The sequence below is a fragment of the Micrasema longulum genome, unplaced genomic scaffold (assembly GCF_059751315.1).
Source record: "Micrasema longulum isolate JH-2025_06_02 unplaced genomic scaffold, ASM5975131v1 h1tg000020l, whole genome shotgun sequence".
NCBI classification, from domain to species: domain Eukaryota; kingdom Metazoa; phylum Arthropoda; class Insecta; order Trichoptera; family Brachycentridae; genus Micrasema; species Micrasema longulum.
The window spans coordinates 263,817-288,259 of NW_028277228.1; the positions used below are offsets into that span (position 1 = coordinate 263,817).

General features: G+C 33.8%; 1 protein-coding gene across 1 annotated transcript in view; it reads left to right on the forward strand.

Annotated features, from left to right (window-relative positions):
- The first annotated feature begins 2,651 nt into the window (after window positions 1–2,651).
- The window catches only part of LOC148285599 (uncharacterized), a 28,728-nt gene continuing 6,936 nt past the window's right edge, over window positions 2,652–24,443 (forward strand). The window contains exons 1-10 of the mRNA XM_088243035.1: window positions 2,652–2,785; window positions 4,592–4,801; window positions 5,983–6,089; window positions 6,968–7,119; window positions 9,629–9,870; window positions 10,953–11,147; window positions 12,438–12,616; window positions 14,533–14,671; window positions 15,975–16,196; window positions 17,966–18,073. Of these exons, the coding sequence (XP_088099161.1) occupies window positions 4,601–4,801; window positions 5,983–6,089; window positions 6,968–7,119; window positions 9,629–9,870; window positions 10,953–11,147; window positions 12,438–12,616; window positions 14,533–14,671; window positions 15,975–16,196; window positions 17,966–18,073 (1,545 nt within the window). The 5' untranslated portion in view covers window positions 2,652–2,785; window positions 4,592–4,600. The remainder of the gene's footprint in view (window positions 2,786–4,591; window positions 4,802–5,982; window positions 6,090–6,967; window positions 7,120–9,628; window positions 9,871–10,952; window positions 11,148–12,437; window positions 12,617–14,532; window positions 14,672–15,974; window positions 16,197–17,965; window positions 18,074–24,443) is intronic.

Below are 24,443 nucleotides of genomic sequence, written 5' to 3' on the forward strand. Positions count from 1 at the left end.
CTCTTTCATGACATTGGTCGTAGGGAGGGAGTCCTTGATGCATGCCGTGGATTGAAGATTCTTACTAGATGTTGAAAACAAAATATAAAAATAAATAATAATTTTTAAAAAACCAACTGGCAATCATGAAGTTTGGCATATACCTGTATATAAATTAAATATTGTATATTTTATGTATGAATGTATAAATGTGTATGTGCATGGGTATATGTATGTGTGTATGCATGCGAGGGTGTATGTGTGCAGTGTGCATGTATGTGTGTATATAATGTATATGTATATTTATATATATTTGAATCAGTATGTGTATTCTATTAAGTTGATTTATTTGTCTGTTATTTCTACTACCTTGTAAATTATTATTATATCGTAAAATGTAATTTCCTAGCTTAGAACGGAGTATATGTACCTTTATTAGCTGGGCAAAGTGCACAAAAAATATATAGGTGAAAATAAAAAAAATATTCAGCGATAAAGACGGATACGATATTTTTATATGTACTAATATGTTTATGCGTGAAAAGGACATTTTTTTTCGAAATCATTACCACCATTTTCCAATAAAAAGGTATATTTTAAAAAGAAAATGATATATCAGACGGCAAGCAAGTTAGTGCTGGAGGTTGTTAAAATAAGTCATCCGGTGTTTTTTGCGTCACAACAGGCCAAGAAATCCCTTCTCATTAATGAATTGCAGAAAATAAACAGTATAATCAAATATAGAAAAAGTAATTTATTGTATATATTATTTACGATGATCTTACCGGAAATCAAACCCGGAAGCCCGTATAAAATTAACAAAGTGTCTGGGGGATACAGCAGGCTTATTATTATATCTCAATTTCGTTTCGTAAGTTCGTTCGTTCGTCGTATATTTATCTCACTCTAACGCAACCAAAATCGTATTTCGCTCTCGTTCTCTCGCATACGATACAAATAAATTTACAAAACGATTTAGTTATAGAATAAGGCCACTGTTAATTAAGTCTATGCCCACATATATTTTATCTAGGGGAGACCGGGATGAAAGTAACAATTTTCACAAATCAGATTTTTTTCATTGTTTTTTCATATTTCTTTAGTTCTTCCTATGATTTTTAAAAAGTTAGCCATTTTAGACGTTAAGCTAGGGTTTCCTAGGACAGCGGTGCCCGTATCTTTACGGCCGTAGTGAACGGTGATGCGGTGGACAGCCGTCGTAACGGTGACTAGAGAGTTGTTTCCTAGGAAAACGGTGTTGATAACACCGTTTAAAAATAAAACCACTCTCTAGCAACCTCTACGACGGCTGTCCACCGCATCACCGTTCACTACGGCCGTAAAGATACGGGCACCGCTGTCCTAGGAAACCCTAGCTTTAATCTCTCGAGAAGCCATTCCGAATGGATTCTCTCGAAATGTCAAATCCGAATTCATATTTCGATTGTCTCGAAAAACCATTTCGAATGAATTCACTGGAGATATCTCGATTATTTTTTCTCGATTATTTTTCCGATTTAGTTCGTGGACTCGATTAATCGTAAGCATTTCGAAATGTCTCGATCTTTTTGATAATCGAGTATTTCGATTATTTCCACCATTACAAAATTAAAAATAACAAATGACTAATGATAGGAATAATCGAGATATTTAGATAATCGAAATACAAGCATTCGAGACATACAAATCGAATCAATCGATTTTTTTACCGTGAAAAATAAGAAAACGGCAAAAAAAAAAAACAACATTGGTAATTGTTGGGTGGGGGGATAAAAATACATCTGTAATAACAAAGTACTTCAAAATAATTATGAGGAAGTTCAGCCCTACAGGAAATTTGATATAAAACATGTCAAAAATTAGAACAATAAATTGTAAATTTTTTGAAAATGTACCTATCTAAAAAAATCAACCAATAATATAGCGTTGTTATATGTAGTTATATGTCAGCCTCGTGGTGTAATGGTCAGCGCATTTGCCTACCATGCAAGAGGTCTTTGACATGGTTGATTTGAAATATTTATTTATGAGGGTGTTTTCATACTAAAATATTTCAAATCCCTGGACTGGTATCTGAAGCGTAAGACTAATCACCTGACCTTCATGTAACACAAAATGATCAAAATACGCTGTGATTGGTTTATCAATACAATGCCCTATGCACCATTAGGTGCGGATATGGAATGATGATGACGATGATAGTAATCCTATTTCCGGGAAACAAACTATCAGACGTGAATTTAATACGTCACACGCAGAGTAATTTCAAAATAAAATCAAAATTAAAATCATAGTGTTGATGATACGACACACAAAAATGTTAAAATTTGTGAATGTTTACTCACATGTCAGAACTTACATCTCGATTGTCTCGAAATCTCAAGTCCGAAATCACATTTCGATTGTCTCGAAATGTCAAGATCGAAATCATATTTCGATTGTCTCGAAATGTCAAGATCGAAATCATATTTCGATTGTCTCGAAATGTCAAGATCGAAATCATATCTCGATTGTCTCGGAAAACCATTTCGAATGAATTCACTCGAGATATCTCGATTATTTTTCCGATTAGTACGAGTGAACTCGATTAGTTGTAAGCATTTCGAAATGTCTCGATCTTTTTAATAATCGAATATTACGATTATTTTAATTCGATTCTTCCCACAAATAACACCACAAATAACGCCACAAGCCACAACACGTGCTTCCGAAAGTTCTATGCTATTCTGTGACACTGACATTGAAATAAAAAAATATGTGATCAATTTCTCCAGTTTTAAATATTGACAACACAAATCATTGTTTGGTAAGTTTAATGCATGTATTTTGAAGGTCCTACTATCTCGGTATTCTTTCGCCATGTAGCTTCTGGCACTATAGTTTTAACAATAACAACAAATTCGCATGCTTTTCGCATATTTTTTTGTAAATGGCGTAGATTATACTCAGATTTAAAAAGAAATTTCCTTTATTGTGGTCATATTCATATCTTCAGAATGTTATTTTTGTATCGGTTTATCCATTGAATTAAAGAAAACATACGCGTTTATAGATAACAACAAAAAACATCACTCGGAAGCATAAATATTTAACATTGAAATTCGATTTTGGTTAATCAATTTCTTTTAGTCGTTTAGACGATAAAATAAGCTTTGAATTGATTATAAAATATATACGTGTGGCCCATTTCCGAAATAAATATTTTCCAGTTTTTATTTAAAATGAACTGATTTTGCCATTTTCTTAAAGGAGGCACATAAATTTTCAACAAAAAAATACAAAACTAGTATTTTGATTATAATCCAGTTTAAAGGCTATCGTCCAATTTCAAAACACGTCTTGTCGGTTTGTTCCCAATTTCCAAATAATATCAACTTATCCATTTTGAGGTAACTTATTTTGTTTACTTTTGTACTTATTCTTTGTCATAATAAAATAAACATAGTTATGTTATCTCGCCTTAAAACTATTTTCGCAATTATTACCATAATAATTCATCCTGCCCCTTTAAAACATTTCCCAAATGCTATAAAACAGTTACAAAAGTCATCATGTCCATGATATATCTTAAAATAATTAAAAAAATGACTATCTTGTTTTAGAATTGTGTTTTTCGTTTACGCTATATTTGATTAAATTTAATTAAACATTTATTTTCATTTTCTTTTGGAATACAGAGGTCTTTCCATATTTTTTGTGAATATCTCAAAACAAGACAAGATGAACTTTGGAAATAGGCGACTTATATATACACATGTCTATAAAATAGTAATTGACATAAATAAATAGCTAAAATTGTTAAATTTGACAGTTTGGTATTAGATTGTGTCACTTTTAAGACTTCTAATTTTACGCGTTTCACTGAATCTAATATGTAAAATTTGTCAGATGATAAATCTTTGACTTTACACAAGAGCGGTTTAATTTTTATTTGACATAAAGACGTCACAACTTGATAAGTACAAAGTACCGCGAAACCGTCCAATTTTGCCCTGGATGGATATTTTGCCCAAACAGTCTAATCTATGATTAACCTTTAAAAAAACATATTTCCATTTGATTTCGGTAAATTTGGTATCAAATGGAAATATGTTTTTTTAAAGGTTGATCATAGATTAGACTGTAAGGGCAAAATTTCCATCCAGGGCAACATTTGACGGTTTCGCAGTATACCATTTGATACTTGGGTTAGTTATACATACAGTCGAACTCGGTTATAACGCTCCCCTTCCTTCTCCCTTGCAGAAGTAAGCAACCATTTTATATAAAAAAAATTTCTTCATTTTAAATATATTTTTTAAATATACTAATATGTCTTCTTTCCCATACTGATCATCGTGGTTTCGGGTGTGACAGGGTTTAAAGAACACCCTGTATTCAAATATTTAATAACATTTAGTAAAATGTTTGACTACAAAGTTAATGCTTTAAATATTTAAAATATATTTATGTCAATATCGCATTTTTTGCACAACTGTCGTGGTTCTATAATCCCGACGAAATGTAAAGGTAATGAAGTATTTCAGATTTAATAATAATGTTAATTTTATTAAAGTGTCTTGGAAGATACCTAATGCTTTTTATGTTTGCGATTTTGGAATGTTTTTTTCAGCGGCACAAAATGGCTGACAATGCGCAAAGCTTAGCTGAGCTCAAGCGTACGCTGCTTAGTCTGGTCTGTTCCAACCCGGCGCGCATGGACGTCAACTGCCTGAAGAGGGACTTTGCTAACACAGAGCGCGAAGGTCGTATTCCAATACACAAGTATGGACACAAGGATCTCATCACCTTCCTCAACACCGAATGCCGGGATATTTTCCAAGTGAGACTACAAAACTACTACTTGCAAAATTCATTAAGATATTGAAAGTAGTGATTAAATGGATATTGAATTTAATAATTTCAAATTTATTAATTATTATTTATGCTTATAAAATATATTATTAAATTCAATTGTTAGAAAAAGGAATGCTATTTGAAAGAGCTTCGGAGCTTTTTCCTCTGGGGGTTTGGCCGAATACCGGATATTTGGTTAAATATCCGGCCGCCGGATATTAAATTTGTCCCATAATTAAAAACAAAACTTTTAATTGGTATAAAATAGAAAGGGGTTAAAATATTTTCATAATATTTTTAATGATCACTTATCAATCAATGAGTTACATATTTATATGGTTTATAAGTTTATTAATTAAATAAGTATAATGGTTTTGGATAATTTCACCCATTGCGCTCTATTTTTTTTTACAACGGAGTGCCCTATGCATCACTAGGTGTGGATAGGGAAATGATGAATAAATGTCATTTAAAAAAACAAATATTGATACCTGAAAGGTAAACTTGTTAATATCCATGTACTGGTAAATGTACCACTCTGTCTGAGCTAGCCTAAATACGAGGGACTGAATTTTATAGGAATGATAATATCGTTTTTTGGGGGCATTTTTCTATAATGTGTATTGCTGTAGAGGGGAAGTTCAGTGGTTTGAATTTTTTAAATAAAGATTATCAAACTAAGCCAAAAAATAATAATTTATGTATCATATTATCACCGCTATGATAAGTTTTGTAATTACACCGCCCGTGACGTCACAAGTTCAAGTCAGTGAATTTTCCTGACATTTCAAAGGAGAATCCAGTACCTGTCAAAACACACCTAAAGTTTTAAAAAATGGCTATTTGGAAATCGGAATCTATTACAGCACACAACAACGCTATAATTGATTGGTTATTGTTCACCCGAACCTGTGACATTTCAAAGTAGTCATTTTTGTTAAAACCATTTTTATTACATTTTTGAGAAATTTCAGCGTTAAATGGAGTTAAATTAAATGCTCTTATTTTTATCGCATGTAAGAAAACATTTTTTATATCCATTTTCCCTTAGCACTGAACTTCCTCATTGGCTAATGCCGTAAATAAGGCTATAAAATGAAGAATGTACCATAAATGATCTTGATATTCCTAATATAATGATTATAAATTAGAACTTATCTCTTTTAGTTTGAAGGTAACAAGTATAATCCAAATCTAATTCCCATTGTAACAAAGGAAATTAAACAACTGAACGAACTTGTGGTAAAACAGAAGACCGCCTTGGGGAAATCACAGTAAGTAAATCTTGCTATAAGTAACTGTTGTCAGTTTGTTTTTATTATTATTATTATGGATAGTTTACATAGTGTCATTTTTGTAATGTAATACCTCAAGGACGCTTTACAAACTAATCCTATGAATATTAATTTAATTTTATCTTAAAATTTATAATTCAAGTTCAAATTGTTAAAATTGATTTATTTTGTCTTCACATGCGATGGATTTATTCAAATGATTTAGATTACTAGTGGGTTTTTAGTTTCTTTCGAAACATCACTTCACTCTCGCAGTTTCGCACCTCCGCTGGAAGAGCATTCCATGCCATAGGGCCTGCTAGCACAAATGCGCGTTCACCAAATTTTGTGCGCCGGTAACTTTTCCTATTGCCGTAAATGTAGCTGATCTAAGCGTAAAATGTCTGTTAGCTAGTTCATCCGGAATGCATAGTTCTTTTAGATATTCCGGAGCAGAGTTGTGGAGTGACTTATACATAGACAAAATAATTTATATTTATTTAATAAAAGCCCAGAGGGCTCTTACAATGTACAGTTAAAAGTACATAAAGTATTATAGAAAATAACATAAAATAAAATCATAACATGTAATTATTTTTTTTTAAAAGAAAGAAAGAAGAAAGGAAAAGAAAGCAAAGTGAAGATGAGTAGAGAAACACATAAAAAAGAGTAGAATTAAGGGGATGGCAATTTGATAGATAGGATAGCCGATTTGATTGCATCAGGAGTCGTGCGGAGCAAGTCTAACAGCTCAGCATAATTTTTAGCAGTTCTGTGCATGTGTTGAAAACATAGCCAGTCTAATTCCCAAAGCAGCGGAGTGATGTGACTAAACTTAGAGATTCTACTTAACATATATGTACCGCTATTATTTTTAGCCTGCAAAAGCGGTCCAAAGGCATTATTTCCAGTAACAATTCACCAATGTACAATAAAAATAGAAATGATTTCCACAATGGCGCAACAACTCCATTCAGACAAAGCAATTATTCCAATTGGCAAAACAATTCAGTTGCCCCGAGATTTCAAGGTAATTACGACATTTAATTTTACACATAATATATCCATATGATTTTTATTTTTATGCACCGGAACCTCTTTTTTACATGGTGGATATGTTCCACACAGTATAGTGTACAATAGAACAATGATGGTTTCCTGTTATAAATATCAATTGCGGATTTCAATAAAATTAATGTAATGACATATTAATGACTATTTATTGATTTTTTTTTTGATTAAAAAACATAAAATATTACAACTAAATACTTAAAAAAATAGAAACAAAAATTATTTATTATCATATCGACGGTGGAAAGGCAAAAGTTCCTAAGTGACATGTAGCGTGGTTCTTTTAAATTACGAATTCCGGTTCATATTCGAACATAACAACATATAGCGCAATTTTCATAACATCAAAGGTGCTTTATAAGTGATTCTATTAAGTATAAGTAATGGTTTATTTTTTCATTACACGCTAAGGATTTATTCAAAGGATTTGGAAAACAGGTATGTTTTTAATTTTTTTCCCAAACATCACTTATAGTTTCACTCTTCTACTGGGAGAGCATTCTATGCCATAGGGCCTGTGACTGCAAATGCAAATTCTCCGAATTCAGTGCGCTGATTGCATACAGGGATAATGACTTCGTATTGGTGTAGATATAGCTTATCCAAGCGTAAGACGTCTTTCAGATAGTTTATCTAAAATGCAAATGATTGTTTTACTCGGTTTTAATAGCTCATAATACAGTACGCCGAGCTGGTCCCACCAAATACAGAGCATGACCTTAGAACTGCGAATGTTCGGTTTGACCATTGACGTGGAAGCAAGCCCGGAAAATCCCTATGATTTTCTATTCTTAGGGCTATCGTAATGGACTCATTTTTGTCCCAATGTGATGCAGAAATCCCTTCCGTCTTTGCCATTCAAGCAACTGTTTACAAGCAAACAATCACCGTTCAGCATCTCTTTTCTTCATATTGAAGCATAAAGTTAAAACGTACCGCAAATGACGAGATTCAGATCTCGCTTCCTCTACATTCATAGATCTTCTCATGCACGCGCGCCGATTATTCCATCTTTTACCATATCTATCTTTCAGTATTTGTTGGATTTGGTAATGCCATGTCTTTCACGGTCTTCCTCTATTTCTGCATCCATGAATATTCGCATTGTAAATATTTTTAGCCGTTCTTTTGTTGTCTATTCGCTCTTCATGTCCAAACCAGGGCAGAGCTCTTTTGTACACATTATAGATATTTACCATGCGTGTCCCCATATTGTTTCATTTTTTTTTTAAATGTTTACTTGGGGAACTAAAACCATCCAAACCAGTAAAAAGCACAGTTTTATTTGCTGTCTTCGGGCGAACGGCGCACGGTATATAAATATAACTATTTTTGTAAAACGCAAAACACACAGATACAAAAAAAAAATCTGATACTCTGTCTAAACAAATAACAAAATCGGTTCAGTTTTGAGGTATGGAAAACGGTACAGCGAAACGTCGATTTTGTGTATTCTAAACAAAAGATCTGACATGCAGTTGTCTTTTTCGCACAGTATCAGGGAGGCATCTGCAAGACAGTGACAGGAAAACAATGTTTGAACACCTATTTATCAAAATTCTCTGTCCTCACAATTTATCTAAACCGAAACGCAAAAACAATAATGTATACGCACTTATCTAATTTGGATTAAATACAATAATTAATACCAAACTTTCGGTTGTGTTCATTTAATCTACTTAGCAAGAACTCAAATCTAGCAATAGCAAAGCATTGTCGGGTTCAGCTCGTATTAAATAAAAAGTACATAAAAGGGAGAAGACATTGTATAGCTCCAACTCTACTTTCCTCCCTCTCTCTCTGCTTCCATGAACATTTATATTTCTTAGTAAAAATTCACAACCAACAATAATTAATTAGATGCAGGTAGTAGATGTACACATGAATAAGTAAAAATTAAGATTTAAAATTAAAAGTTAAAATTAAAAGTTAAAATTTAAAATTAAAATTAAAAAGTCAAAATTAAAAGTTAAAAGTTAAGCAGGAGATAAATTTAAAATGTCTAACAGATCTGATAAAAATATGGTATTCACATGTCGATATGACTAAAACTGTCAATATATGTAATCTGTATTCTTCGAAGAGTGCTATTTTTCATATAATTAGTCATTGAATTAGGAATGTTGAAGAGTACAGATTGACGAGTTCTACAGACAGGGACTCGATATGAAATGCTTCTAACAATTTCTGGGCCATCAATTATATAATAAATATAATAGAAAATTTTAATGTTATTACTACAAATATGTAGATGTATAAACATATTGTTCATATTATACGTACTTGATAGATCATTAAGAGACTAAAGAATTCCTTAAATTAAGTTGTCTTGTAAATGTTCAGACTTCCATTTTCTTTTTCAAAAATAAAATAATTTTTTATATCGATGAAATTTTTTATGGGTTAAAAACAGCATTTGTCCATTAAAATTATTAGTTTGATATACAATATCGTCGTGAAATTTTTAGACAAGGCTACTCCAAGGCCAGCCATAGTTACAACCCCTCCCGCTCCAATGGTCACAACAGCATCATCTTACCGCGTGAATGCCAAAGTTGTTGATAATCTTACTAAGTTAATGGCAGAGCGTCCGGACGGCCTCTGGTCTCACGAGCTGCTGAGCTCCTATGAAGCTAAGTATAAGATCGACCTTCCGCTCAGTCGACTCGGCTATAACAGTGTCATCATGATGTGCAAGGACCTACCACAGGTGAGGTTACATTTTTTTTAGTTAGTTTATATTATATATGCCTGTGTCCGGGTTAATGAAGAATACAGTTCTGTGTGTGAAATAGAACAAATTTTTAATAAAACCTGTTAATATTTTATATTTGACCGGTGATGAAATAATCATGATTATGAAACAATAGTAAATTAATTTATTTTGGAGAATGTCAATTTTGTAATACACACTCAAGTAGTAACTAACTAACTAACTAACTAACATACCATGTTTGCAACAAACCCAATTATTTTTAAGTCAGATACTCACAAATAAAGCTGTATTTTGAACTGACAATGATATAATTATTGTAAACAATTGTATTCTGAATAAGTTTCAATTCCCATTTCAGTTTTTTTAAGATTTTGGATTTTGCTAGGTTTGCTAGAAATATAGTTATAATAAGCATGGTTTATTAACAAAAATAACAATTACTTTATCTTCTACATACACACTTAGGTAATATATTTCTCTAGATCATGTCTAGTCTGCCTAACTAGGTACAACCTGTTTTAAGGCAGACAATTTTATGCAAAATAAACAATAACATTACTACCTACTCGTTCATTTACTATACAGTTATACAATATTAATTTATACCATTTATTATTTAAGAATGTATTTTGAGTAATTTTTACGATTTTTCTCGACTTCAACCCAGTAACCATTTTTTTTACAAATTTATTAAATTGAAGCCGGGTCATGGTTTTGCAATGTTTGGGTAACATATTGAATATTAAATACCTTCATATATGCATCTATCCATTCATTATTCCATTTACACACCTAATGGTACATAGGACATAGCATTGGTGCACCAACTGTAGCTTATCTTGGTCATTTTTGTTACATTTCATGTTGGGAATTTAATTAGAGACCAGTGCTAGGTCACCAACAATATGGCGTGCATACCCCTGATTTCAATGACATAATAGAAGCAAGAATTGTGTTTCTTTTCAAAATTATATTATCATTTTTGTTGCAAGGATTTTGTAATTTACACATTTTTTACTTTCTAGTCTTGAAAAAAAGAGATTTAACTTGCTTACGAGTGCCAGTTTTCTTTCTAGGTGTTCAAGGTGGTTCGACCGGATCCTCTGGGAGACTGGCGGTTGTTTTCTTGCGGCGTTGTTATTCCTGAACAATACCAAGAGGAGTCTGCGCCCAAACCAAAGCCAAGACGGAGAGACGACGAGGCAGACTGCCGACCCACTGATTGTGAAGTAGAGATATTTGGCATTGCCGCATTGCCTGGATTCGGATTTGTAAGTTTACGCTTTTGATATGTTTTAGTAAAACAATAAACAACACACAGTTACTATAGCTGCCTAAATTTGGATTCCATGTTCAAACTAAAACAAGATGCTCAATTTTAAGGCCACAGTATTAAACTGGAGAAAACCATGTTTATCCGAAACCCACGCAAGCATTTCCTGGGCAATAGGGTTGATGATGGTTGGAATAAACTGCTACAAGGGCTGGTCTCAACATGTAGTCTAAATAATTTTAAATAAGGGCTGATTTGTTTTGGAAAAGTTAAGCTATTGGCTTAAAATTAAAATTATAATATATATTTTTTAATATAGGTAGTAATAATTGTCCAAACATTTGTAGACATGTACTGGAATTTAGCTGTCTTCACTTCTATATTTGTATTTTTTTATTTATTTGAGTTGTATGTAGTTTATTTTACTGCTGGCCACATTGGTTCCACTGCTGGACCTATGCCTCTTCTGAACTCTTCCGATATTTTCTTGGGCTGTCTGCTGCCATTTGTGGCCTGCAAGCTGGACAGTGTCATTTGTACACCTTTTTGTGGTCTTCCTACGCCTCTTATTGTTGTTCCAAAGCCCCCACTTCAGGATTCTAGGCGACGATCTCGACATATCACCACGTGCCCTGCCCACTGCCATTTTAGCTTTGCTGTTCTTTCGCGATGTAGGTAACTTTTGTTCGGCGTCTAATCTCCTAATTTCTAATTCTATCACGCAGACTGAGGGCCAACATTTGTCTTTCGATTGCTTGCTGAACGCACTTTAATTTTGTAAGCTTCTGAGGGTAAAGGAAAATAGTTTCTAGGCCATGCCGTCACTGGCAAGATACCTAAGCCACGTTTTCAATTTTTTCATGGCCATTTTTCAAACATTGAAATTTGATTTGTTTTGTTCCGTAGTTTTAAATAAAAATCTGTTTTATCAAGTATTTTTTCTTTGTTTATGAGAAAGGTTTTTCTTTTCTCTATAGGTAGTAATAGTATCATTTTATGCCAAAAATAAGAAAGTTATATAAATTTTTACATGACAATTCGCTCGAGTGGGTGACTTCCGCCGTGGCAGCTGTAGCTTATTTTGTATATTTGTATAGCGTATACTTTCTAAAGAAGTTCTAAGGGTTAAGACAGCATTGTAGTGTCCATGATCTGAATTGGTAATTTTTATTTATTTTTACTACACTATATGAAAACAATTGATGAAAAAGTTCTCCTCGCTAGGATAGCATGTTCTGAAGAGGACTATACGGTGCTCAGTTATTTTTTATGCTTCTTTCTTTTGTAGGATCCCTCTCTATACCCCAAGGACTGCATTCCTTTCGGGGCGTGTATCCCGCCTTCGCTCAAGCTCCGGCCGCGCATACGCGTCTTGGTGGCTGAGGTGAGGGATCCCTCCCACTTCTGGTTCCAGGTGTCCTCCCCGGAGTGTTCTGAAGCTCTAGTAAGCCTCATGGATGACATGGAGTGAGTCAATATTCATACATTAAACATCACACATATTTGTTAATTAAATGTTCGTCCTTTTGTTCCAATATTTAGTAGGTAATTAATTAGAACTATTTATTTTATCTGACATAAAATTCTGTTAAAAATTAAGGCGTAGGGCATGTTTAACCAAAATTCAAACTACCTGCAGTAAGCATATGTCAATTTTTGATTTAGGGAACTAAGTTTTCAAATTAAATTTCAGAATCATAAAGAAAACTGGATTCTAAGACATGTTTTCCATGTATATATAAGAAATCGAGCAAGATACTCCTGTTTAGAGGGAGTTTGTTTTTACAATTATTTATATTTATTACACACTTTTTTGGTAATATTTATATAAATAATTAAATCTATACAGCATGGAAATTAGGATGGATTTTAATAAATTTATATTTTCAATACTTTTTATTTCTAAAGGTAATGGATTAAAATGATTTTTTCCTAAGAAGGAATAGTGATTTTGTGCTGCACTAGTGTTGGACCATGCAAACTTATATCAATGGGATTTATTATTTTTCGTAAAATAGTGACTTTTTTCTCTTTAAAAACTTGTTTAATGGATTCATGTTTAAAAATGTCTTCTACTGTATTTACACACAATTCTTTTGATTACTAAATTAGATGGGTAAATTCTTGGTTTTTTTAAATAATGTTTTTTTCTGAAATGTTACTTAACAATACTTGGCTGATGTAATAACTTATATTTACATATAAGTTATTAATTAAAAATACTTGGTACACTTCCACTTATTTGTTTGACCAATTAGCGCTTTCACCCTCTAATGGGCATCTTGGGTGAAAGTGCTAATTGGTCAAACAAATAAGTGGAAGTGTACCAAGTATTTGTAATTAATAAATGGTATGTAAATATAAGTTAATACATCATTACAATGGAATCCCATCAAGAATTGTCAATAAATAATTAAAATCAAATACTTGGCTAATTTATATGAAACCATTTTTGTGAAAAAATTACCTCAAGGGCGCTTTGCAATTCCATACTTAAACTTACATTCTAACTTAGTTGACACTATATATTTCATAATGGGATTTGAATACTATATTACTAATTGAATACGAATAATAAAAAACGTAGAGATATATGAGTGTCCTTCTAAGACAGAAAAAAAGTGGATATTTTTCTGTGTTGTTGTAGTCTTTTTATGAATTGAGATTTTACTATAGATCAAATAAGTTACAAAATATAAATATACATTTTAGCTTATAACGCCTGCATCCTTTACAGTTGCGAATCGTGGCACCTCACTAGGGCCCGAAACAGAAAAATTCTGAGTTTTGAGAATAAATGTCTCTGAAGAATCTCGAGTGTGCGGTGGTTTAACTTTGTAAGGAATGAAATAATGAGAGAACCGACACAGCTAACTCCGGTGACAACTGTCATCAAGCGGAGGCGATACAATTGGCTTGCCCATGTACTGCATATGCCTTTTGAGAACCTTAACCACGCTTGCTAACCTTACAAGGCGCCAGGTTCTCAACGTCCTGGTCAAAACTATGGGACTGACTTGGGAGGATACGCAGGAGCTGCTGAGAGATGCCTGGAGGATGTGGACACCATATGTTCCAACTAGGGAGCGGACTTGGAATGATGATGATTTCAGCCTAGTGCTAGAATTGCAAGAATTTTCATTCTAGCGTGAAATTATGTCAAGTTTGGTAACATATAAATAATACAATGAATCGGATTATGGTTTTTTGGTAGTGTCGAGGACTCATAAATCAAATGTTCGAAACCCGCTCTACCACAACGTACAGTTATATACGGCTATAAAATTGCTTTAAAATTGAAATATTTTGGTTAGTAAGAGGTAATAAGAACTGAAATACTTATATTTTTTTGTTCAAAGAAAAATATGTGATGTCCTTTGTAGTGATCTGTACACTCAAGAAGGGACATCCTTAGAGATGGTGAGGGCCGCAGCACGTGTGGGTCAGTTGTGCGCGGTGCCGTATTGTTCCCGCTACCACCGCGCTGTCGTCATCAAGAACATCTCCTTCAACACTGTCAAGGTTAGTTGACAGTCTACAATCTATATTGTTACTAACGTAAAAAACATATAACCATGTAACAAATGTGTCCTTTTTGAATAAGAAAATAATAATAAAACGTAAATATTGCATTTTTATTTTAAAAACATGTATCATCAATCTTTTGACATACAAAAGAAGTTTCACTTACAATCCAATATTTATAATGTTAATATGCTCGAGAAAAAATTTTAAATCCAATATCAGATAGCACTAAACTCCCGTAATGAGGAATTTCAGCCCTACGGAAAATTGGATACAAAAAATGTTTTCTTGCGCGCGGTAAAAATTAGAGCAATAAATTGTACCGCAGAGTTTCTTAAAAATGTACAAAAAAATCATCAAAAATATGTTGATCGACGTCACTGGTTCGTATGAACCAACCAATGATGTAAGAGCTGTAAAGGATATCCAATTGGCTTACCGTAAATGAACCAATCGGAAGAACTAACAGAGAACTACCTCTGACGTCACACGCGGAGTTATTTCAGAAATACACAAGTTGAAAAAATCATAGCGCCGATAATACGATATATAAAAAATAAAAATAAAATTTTTGGCTTAGTTTAATAGTCTATTAACAATAAAAAATAAAAAAACACTGAACTTCCTCATTGTGCAATTCTTAACCCTCGGAACTCCTTCGGTAGGAGTCACCCGCCGGAAATAAAATTTAACATAAAATGATACTATTAGTACTATCTATTGGAAAAAAAATAAACCTTTCTCATAAACGCAGAGAAAATACTTGATAAAATAGATTTTGATTTTCTATTTAAAAATAAATAAAATGTTTACAACTGTCATTCAATGTTTGATAAAAAACTGGCTTGTCTCCTAATCTTTTTGACGTCGATATAAGATGGAAAGTAACCTTTCTTATCCGAGAGAGAGAAAAGTGGATCCAAAGACTATGCAGTGTGCAATGACTGTAAAAAAAGAAAAAGAGAAAAGATACAGTGTGGTTTTGCGGAACATGCTCACGGAAACCTGGTCCGCAGCCAGGATTATGTATTAAAAAATACTGTATGGAGAAAAAAATTTGATAGTCATAAAGTAATTTATTATTATTATTATTCGTTATAGGCAGGCAGCCTTTGCTGATGCGTCTATGTCTCGTGTACAAATGGTTTTTTTAATTTAAATAAATCTGTGGTTAATAATTTTTTTTTTTTTGTAAATTGATATTCTTTTTTATCCTTTTGCAAGGGTTTAATTCAGATCTAGCTTAAACGGTGAGTGTAAAATAAATATAGTTTTCAAGGGTTGAGTATTTTCCTTCCAGGTCCGGTACATTGATTACGGAACTGTCGCTGACGTCGAGGCCAGCAGCCTGCGCATGCTGCACACCAAGTTCGGGGGCCTCGCGCTGCAGGCGTATCGAGGGCGCATGGCCGGGGTGGCCCCCCTGAGCGTGGGTCGATGGTCTGCGGGAGCGCGCACCCGCTTCCTGGAGATGGTTTCTGAGAAGGAACTGCAGGCCGAGATACATCACACAGATGAGGAGGTGAGAAATGCCCGCTACACGTTTTATTTGTTTATTATTTTACAATTTATATATTTATTTTTCAATATGAAATATGACATTGAAATTTACTCCAACAGAGAGGGAAAACATTTTTGATAAGTAAATATTGGAGTCTAGGCATTTACGTGTATTTTTTATATTTATTTATTTATTCATATTTTACTCTTACAAACTATTCACTGGGGTTACCCGTGCCGAGGACACTTAACAATATACTTTTTTAAAATGTTTTTACATTTGAGAATAAACAAAGAAGTCTAACTTAATAAACAGAGATAATTAACAAAATATTCAGACTGTTTTAAAAACTAGGTATATATGTACATCTATATTATTTATATTACAAAACGCACAATGAAAATATCAAAAATCTAACCTAAGCTATACACTTGTGGAGCAGCAGATTCAATATTGGTTTGGGCGAAAGAGATAATCCATTTTACTTCTACCTAGCTCCACTATCTATTTTTTTATAGCCTTTTCAAACATTTTCTCGTTACTAATTGTTTTAATAGATAGTGGAAGTAGGTTATAGATTTTAATTGAATAATACTCAAAATCCTTTTGTCCGAAAGTGGTATTAGTTTTCATTTGTTTAAGTTGTCTTTGTGTTGAAGATCTAGTGATTATATGATTTGTATGTGATGTATTGTAGGGGTTATGTCTTTCACTTGAGTACGAGTAGTTTTTGAATATGTAAGTAATTGCTTTGGTGTCATAAGTTGTGACTTGTGGAATATTTCTTCAGTAGATGTCTGTATTGGGAGTCTGAGTATGTAATATGTAATATGTTTGATTAATCTGGCGATTGGCGCATTCGCCAACCATGCTTGAGGTCTCAGGTTCAATTCTTCGGAGAGTTGCCATGATACATTTGTTTTTTGAACTGAAGCATTTTATTGTCCTTGGACCTTCCTGCAACAGAAGATCGTATGCCAGTCCAGGAACAACGAAATATACAGTTAAAAAAACCTTTAAAATAAACATTTCATCTCCAACTTGCCATGAATCGAACCCAGGACCTCAAGTATCGTAGGCAAACATATCAACCACTACACAACTAGGCGGAATCATCATTATCCAATTTCCTTATTCAGGACCCGAGCGCGGCTATCGAGCCAAAAACACTCATCCAGGGTCCTGTTTCTATTTCATACACAGAACTGTATTATTTTTCCGTCTGGACGCAGAATAAACTAATACAAACCATGCAATTGATTTGCTGAATTAAAATCATCATTTATTGAAAATTTATGGACATAGGCTATTTTTGGTACAAGTAAATATAGTTTTTGATACCATTTGTTACAGTAGAGTTCAATTGGAATTGCGATATATGAAATTGAAAATTAACTAGTAACTATTGACAAAAAAAAAACATTTCTTATTTGTATGAGTGAAACCGATAAGACCCACGGTTTTTAAAACGGTTTCCGGTATGTGGAGGAATGTACTTTCTCTATAAAATATTATTATTCTTAAAAATAAGCTCTAAGTCAAAAGAATACAATTAGTTAAGTTTTATGTTCGATTTTTCATTATTTTGCTAACAAATTGGCAAGCACTCAAATCCCCAATTTGAAGGTATTTCTTTGAGGAATGATAAGAGTGAAGAAAAATGACGTATAAAAATGACTTTTCATGTATTCGATAATTTGCAATTCTACTGGGTCTAATCGGACCAGTCTCTGATGGAAATGAGTTAATCTGAAAACCCCAGTTATGTTCAATTGCACAATTTGTTGCAGAATAAGGTGTACGAGTTGCGGCTGTTTGAGTGGAAAGGGACGGCTCGCGAGTACCTCTCGGACCAGCTGGTGGCCGAGGGCTTGGCGCAGAGTGAGGACGACTCCCCCGTAAGTACCCCCCTCCCCCAGCATGACCCCTTCCTGGCCCTGTCCCGGCTTCCGGAGGACAGCAGCCCAGACTCCAGCTGCGTGAGCGCTTCCTCTCGCGTAGTGCTCAACAACTGTCTCAGCTACCTGAGGGCCAGGGACCGAACGTCCAAGCCTCCTGTCTCTGAGCTCTGGAGCCACTCGGAACATTACGAGGACGATATATCTCCCCTCGATTCTGTCTCCCAAATCGGTATTCATGATAACCACCATATCAGCCTGTACAATAACTGTACTGGATAATATGATGTAAATGAACACCAAACTCGGTTTGCACTCGCCTGAGTGCATTGCTAATGTAAATAAATCATCTTCTGTCGCATGCAGTTGCAAAATATATTTTATCGGAATTGATTTTGTTACTTTCTCATTAATTATTGTGAAATGAAAAACTTCATTATCGATGTTACGTTGTATTTTATTATAATTCTTTCATTATATTACTGTATTTTCAAAAGGGTTTGCTCCTCCTATCAAAGTGTCATGTAACGTAAGAAATAAAGTCTACCCACATGTATGATTAATTTCATAAATAACCATATATTTTTCTCCTCTATTGACCATACAAAAATGGCATTTTAATTGATTTGATGCATAAAAAAATGAGAATGTTGTGACTTTGTATTAGGTATTAACATAATTTGTGTTTTTTTCCAAATTTAATAATGAAAACTAAAAGTTAAACAAAATGGTAAAGGTTATACATACGCCTTTTTCAAAGTAAATTTTCTGCTCCACAAGACATTGTGTTTGCTTTTACGTTACATACATTATTTTATTTGATTTCAAGCCTTCAAAACGATATATCAACTAGAGGAAAGTGAGCATTTCCGACACCTTTTTCTGTTCGCGTTCAATCAAGGGAATAAAACTGCCTAAGCTGTTCGCGATATTTGCGCAGTGTATGGTGAAGATGCTACGAATTATTGACTAATTTGTTGTAAATAATGAAGGAGATTACATTATTGACTAATTTGTTGTGTGAGGACAAGAGGTTGTTCTCTTCATTTGAGAAAAAACGGACACAACTTATGTAAAAAAAATTGTTGGAAAATTTAAATGAGTAAATATACTTAACTTTAATTTCTACTGCCATTGTCAATGCAATCATTTTTTGTTGCAGTTTGATTGAATTTTCCTTCTATTCTGTATTTATAATATCAGTATTTTCACTCAAAGCAAGATGTAAATCTGAGTCAGGTATAATTGATAAGACTAAGAAAAGGGTCTCCGTGATGGTTTGGTCGCGTAGAAAGAGAATAGTAAAACAGGTATATATGGCAAGAATGAACGGTAATGTGGGACGAAGACGACCACAGGCGACCGTGTCGAAAGCAGGCAGAACCGAAGGGCACGTATGACAAGATGTACGAATGTGGAAAAAGCTAGGAATGTATGTCAGGATAGACGTGTGCGGGGCTCCATCGCCTACCTACCCCTACGGAGAAATGGCATGATGGTAGTAGTATTTTCACACCTCGTCAATGGGAGGAGTATACTCTCCCAAAACTACAATAGTGTATTAAAGAGCGTTCAAAAAACAAATGAAGCTACTGTATTAACGACTTTGCTTAAAATGTATATTTTTCAAGTAAATTTTATTTCCTGGCTATATCTGAGTAGTGTTAGTAAAGGGAAGGAATTTTGGTTGTGGACCTCGGTAGAAACTAAAAAATGCAAATAATTCATTTATGTGAAAAATAATGTTTACATAGTAACATTTAAGGAAGTTTTTATTTCATAATAAGAAAATATCTTTGATATTGTGAAATCACTTTTGTGGGTTTACCTTTAATTGAGATTATGCGATAATTTGACTTTCTAAATTTGTAATGTTTAAAATGATCTAAATTTTATACATACGCCATTGCCATTCCCGATCTGTCAATTACAGAGGTGTCGACTGAGTACATGTGATTCTTATATTGATTATAGATTGAAGTAAATAATATTTAGATTGATATATTTTATGCATTATAGAAAATTGTAATATTTTTTTAATGGTTGACTCTTCTGTAATAATGAGATTTACTACAAACAGAAAATCAACATTTCATTTATTAGATCATTGATAATAAGCTGCAAATACTTCACTGCATGTATGTATTATGAATGTGTTATACTAAATAATAATTTTAAATAAAATATCTATTATGTTATTGACATATTTACGTATATTTTAGTTATATTATAAAGTATGTTTATTTTGAATACATAATACACTAGAAGTGTTATATGAGGTATATCCAGAAAATAAGTTCCGTTTGACAGGATAAAGAAAACAAATAAGGGAAGTTCGAATAGCCCCAAACACTTTGAAAGCAAAAATAATTTCGGTTTGTATTAAACTTTTATAATAAAACCGGAACTTCTTCGATCACATTAATAAGAAATTAATTATCACCTGGTGCTCGGTCGCTACTGACTTGGATGACTGACCCGCTGTTGGGGCTACCCAAACTTCCTCTACATATTCAGAAAAAAAAATATTATATTAATATTTTTTTTGGACCATACAAAATATTGGGAGTTATGCAGAAACATATTTCTGCATAACTCCCAATATTTTGTAGGCACTTGTTATTATGTTCCCTCTTCATAAAAGGGGACGCTGACTTTGGTCGTCGTCATGCACCTTAGCACGGCCTTCATTGAACTGTCTCACCCCATCTCTTTACCATTGAATCACTTATAGCATGTTCACTGTACACCTCACAAATCTGTTGATGAATGTGGACTGGTTTAATGGTCTTCGCATTAAGGAAATGTATGACTTTTTAAATTTATTTTTATTTTTATATGGAAGTTGCTTTATTATTTACCTTGCTTATAATATACAAGGTTTATATTTCAAAAGTGGATTTTTCTGCAATTAATTTCTTTAAATTTATCTAAACTGTTGGGGTCAGGAGGGATATAAAAAACTGAATTTTAAGTTATATTATTTATTATATTTAAAAAAACACTCCTTTTCATTTCTTCAAAGGTATAACTCTTAAAAATTATTGGTTTTCTCTTGTTAGACAGATGCTTTCACATGGAAAGAAATAAATTTAACAATCTCTTAGTTCCATAACTAGTAAAAATGTTGTGATAATTTGCATAACAACTTAATATATATTGGATATTGTTGATACACTTTTGACTATTTTTCCACATAATCGCCATCTCATTAAATGCATGGTGGGCCGTGGCGCAAGTTTCTTTATGCCCTCTATAAGAACTCTCCCGCCAGCTCCTTCCTCCACTTCAGAATCTCTTTCTGCACCAGCTTCTCGGTTGGAAATTTAATTCCGCCCATGTGTGCCTTCAGGGAGGTGAAAAGATGATAATCTAAAGGTGCCAAATTGGGGAATACGGAAGGGTGGTTTAAAACATCCAAACCGAGTGAGTTCAAGAGCGCCTTGGTGGCTAAGGCTGTTTGAGGAAGGGGGTTGTCGTGCAACAAGCACACTCGTCTCATCAGATTTCCCCTCCTTTTTTCAAATGTTCGAGGTTTTGCAATATTGTTGTGTGTTGATGGTCTCCACCTGAGGCAGAAATTTGACCAAAATGATGCCTTTTCGGTCTCAACACTGAGGCCATGATTTTTTCACCCGAAATTGTGGTTTTGAAGATTTGTTCTGCCTCCACTTAAGTCCCTACACCACTTAAAAACACTCTTTTCTTTTTCTGTTCTGTTCATAACACATTCGCCGTAAGCAATTTTTTTCAGTATGTTTGTTTCCTTCCACGAGTAGGAAGCGGATCGCAGCAGGTGGCTCGCACTTGGCGGGATTTCTTACCGACATCTTTCTTGCAACTGGACAATACAACATGAGTTACATACTACCGTGTTCCTGCTAAAAAAAAGCTGTCAACCGTACACTTTCCATTATTTGTATCTACAAAGCGCACAATTTCTGATGTTGGTTCTTGGTGGCTGATATCAGGAGTATAATCAAATGAGATGCTGTAATATTTTGCTTGCAGGATTTTCGCCACAATTTTATTTTTGACTGCAGATCCTAGTGCAGAAATTATTCCATTTTATATATATAGTTGGTGAGAAGTATGAAAGGCTTCCTTTTGTAATTGAGGACACGTGTGTTTGGGCAGGAGTTCTATAGTACTCTAAAATATACCAGATTTATGATGTCCAATTTGTTCGACTCCTCTCCGTGCCAGGTTGTTTTTGGCACAAAACACTACTACGTCTATTACTACCTTTAGAATGCATCTCCATTTTTTCTGCAGTTATACCACATTGTAACTCGTTTTCTAAAGTTTTACCTTTTATCAGTCGCAGTTCCATTTCTTTTCATTTTACCTAACATTTACGGTGTTCTCCTAATCTTGGATTAAAATGTTTTCAATCATGAACATCTTTTGAAAACATTGTTTCTTTCGTGCCTAAACACAAAAAAATAGATTTGGCGTTGCAAATGAGCCACTTCCTCTCTATTTTATCATTATTTGAAAAAGATTTCTGAAACTAATCAGCTGAAAAAGCTCTATAAAAGATGTCTGGCAACCCTAGAACTGTCTGCACATTATGTTAAATGTTTTCTTATTGTAATCATTCCACATTGTATGCATTGATTAGAGACTGGGGACATTCCACATCTCACATTGTATGCCTCAATTAGAGACTGGGGACATTCCACATCCTACATTGTATGCCTTAATTAGAGACTGGGGACATTCCACTCCCCCACATTGTATGCATCGATTGAGAAATTTAAACGCTCCTGTTCTTCATGGAGATGGTTCTGGTAAGACTTTTATAATGTTTTCTCAAGGAATTTTGGCCATACACACTATGAAATCAGACTTGGTGCTTCTTTTTTTCTTTCATAAATTTGATGTTGGTCTCTTCAGTATCAAAATTTATGATTTTGAAGTTTATGAAGGGCTTTCTTTAAAGAAAATTCACCATCCACGCATGTCACTTATTTCTAATGGGCATTCGTCAAAGGTTTCATGTGTGAATCGTTGTGAGTTCAGGGGGCAAGTGGAATGTGGGTTTCTCAATATCGGTGCTTCGTTAATATTTCCTGTTGCATTCTGCCTATGGAGCTTGTGTGCGGCTGGGATAAATCAGCGGTCTTGTACTTTATATTGTTCAAACTCATACTGGCAGTCAATTTTTTAAGAATGAGGAATCAAGTTTCAAACTAATCCAATGAATGTGGTGTATTTTCATGATATCAAGAACTGTCACGAGATATCAAGGCAAGAGTTTATCAGCGTTTAGTATTTCCCTTTCAGTTATGTTATTTTGACATTTGAATAATTATTTATAAGGCATTCGACCAACTTATCAAAATCCGAAACATCATCTCCATCACACCAGTGAGACATACAGAACTACAAATTGAACTGCCATCGCTAGTACCGCATATTTTTTGTGGGTCGGCCTTCAGTATTCGGCAATATTGAGATTTTAACTGAGTTTTTGCACGCACATTTTATGTGCTTATCAAAGTTTAATCCAGAGTCCGGGCGATTGCTGAGGTACTTTGCGTCATCCATATATCAATAGCACGGAGAGCTAAAGCTGAAGGTTGTTAGGCGATATTATGAAGCGATTTGTCATGGGGCATAATCAAGCATTTAATTCCCAATCTGAGAAAATAATTATCGAAAATTAATTAGTGATTATAATAGCAAAAAGAGACAAAATCATAAAACTTTTACCACGGCATAATACGGGCAAATTTATTTCATCAATGGCACCAAGGGAGCCATAGTGTTGAAATAAATGTTATTTAATTGTAAAATATAAACATTTGATAAAAAGTATTAAAAGAAATCATGAAAAGTTTTTTAAGAATAATTTGTGTTTATGACGGGTATAAAAATCTTATAGTGATTACAAATCTTGTCTCACCTTTTTTTATTGCATCTTGAATCAATTTATTGCAACTACTTGTTGCCATTGGCTTGGATATAGCTTTGATGGAAGTTTTTTTTTTATTGCACCACAACAGGCCAGTGGTGAATTACAGCGCCGTTGCAGTTACGTTAATTACTCCCAGGTTTGAGAAAAATCACATTAAATGTTTGTGTTCTTACTGGGAATCGAACCCGGAATCTTTCGTGCGTGTGAGTCTTAGCCATTACACCACAGGGGCCGCTGCTTGTGAGTACCGCTGTTTTGTGTTTGATTATTATTAATAATACACCAGCAGCTATTAAGCTGATGCGTGTATATCAAGTGTACATGGTTATTAAACATTATAAATTGATGTGTGCATCTAGGCGCTTTTTGAACATATTAACTGAACTAGCACCAATCACTTTCTCGGGAAGGCCATTCCATTTCTCCACAACTCGGTTTGTCAGGAAG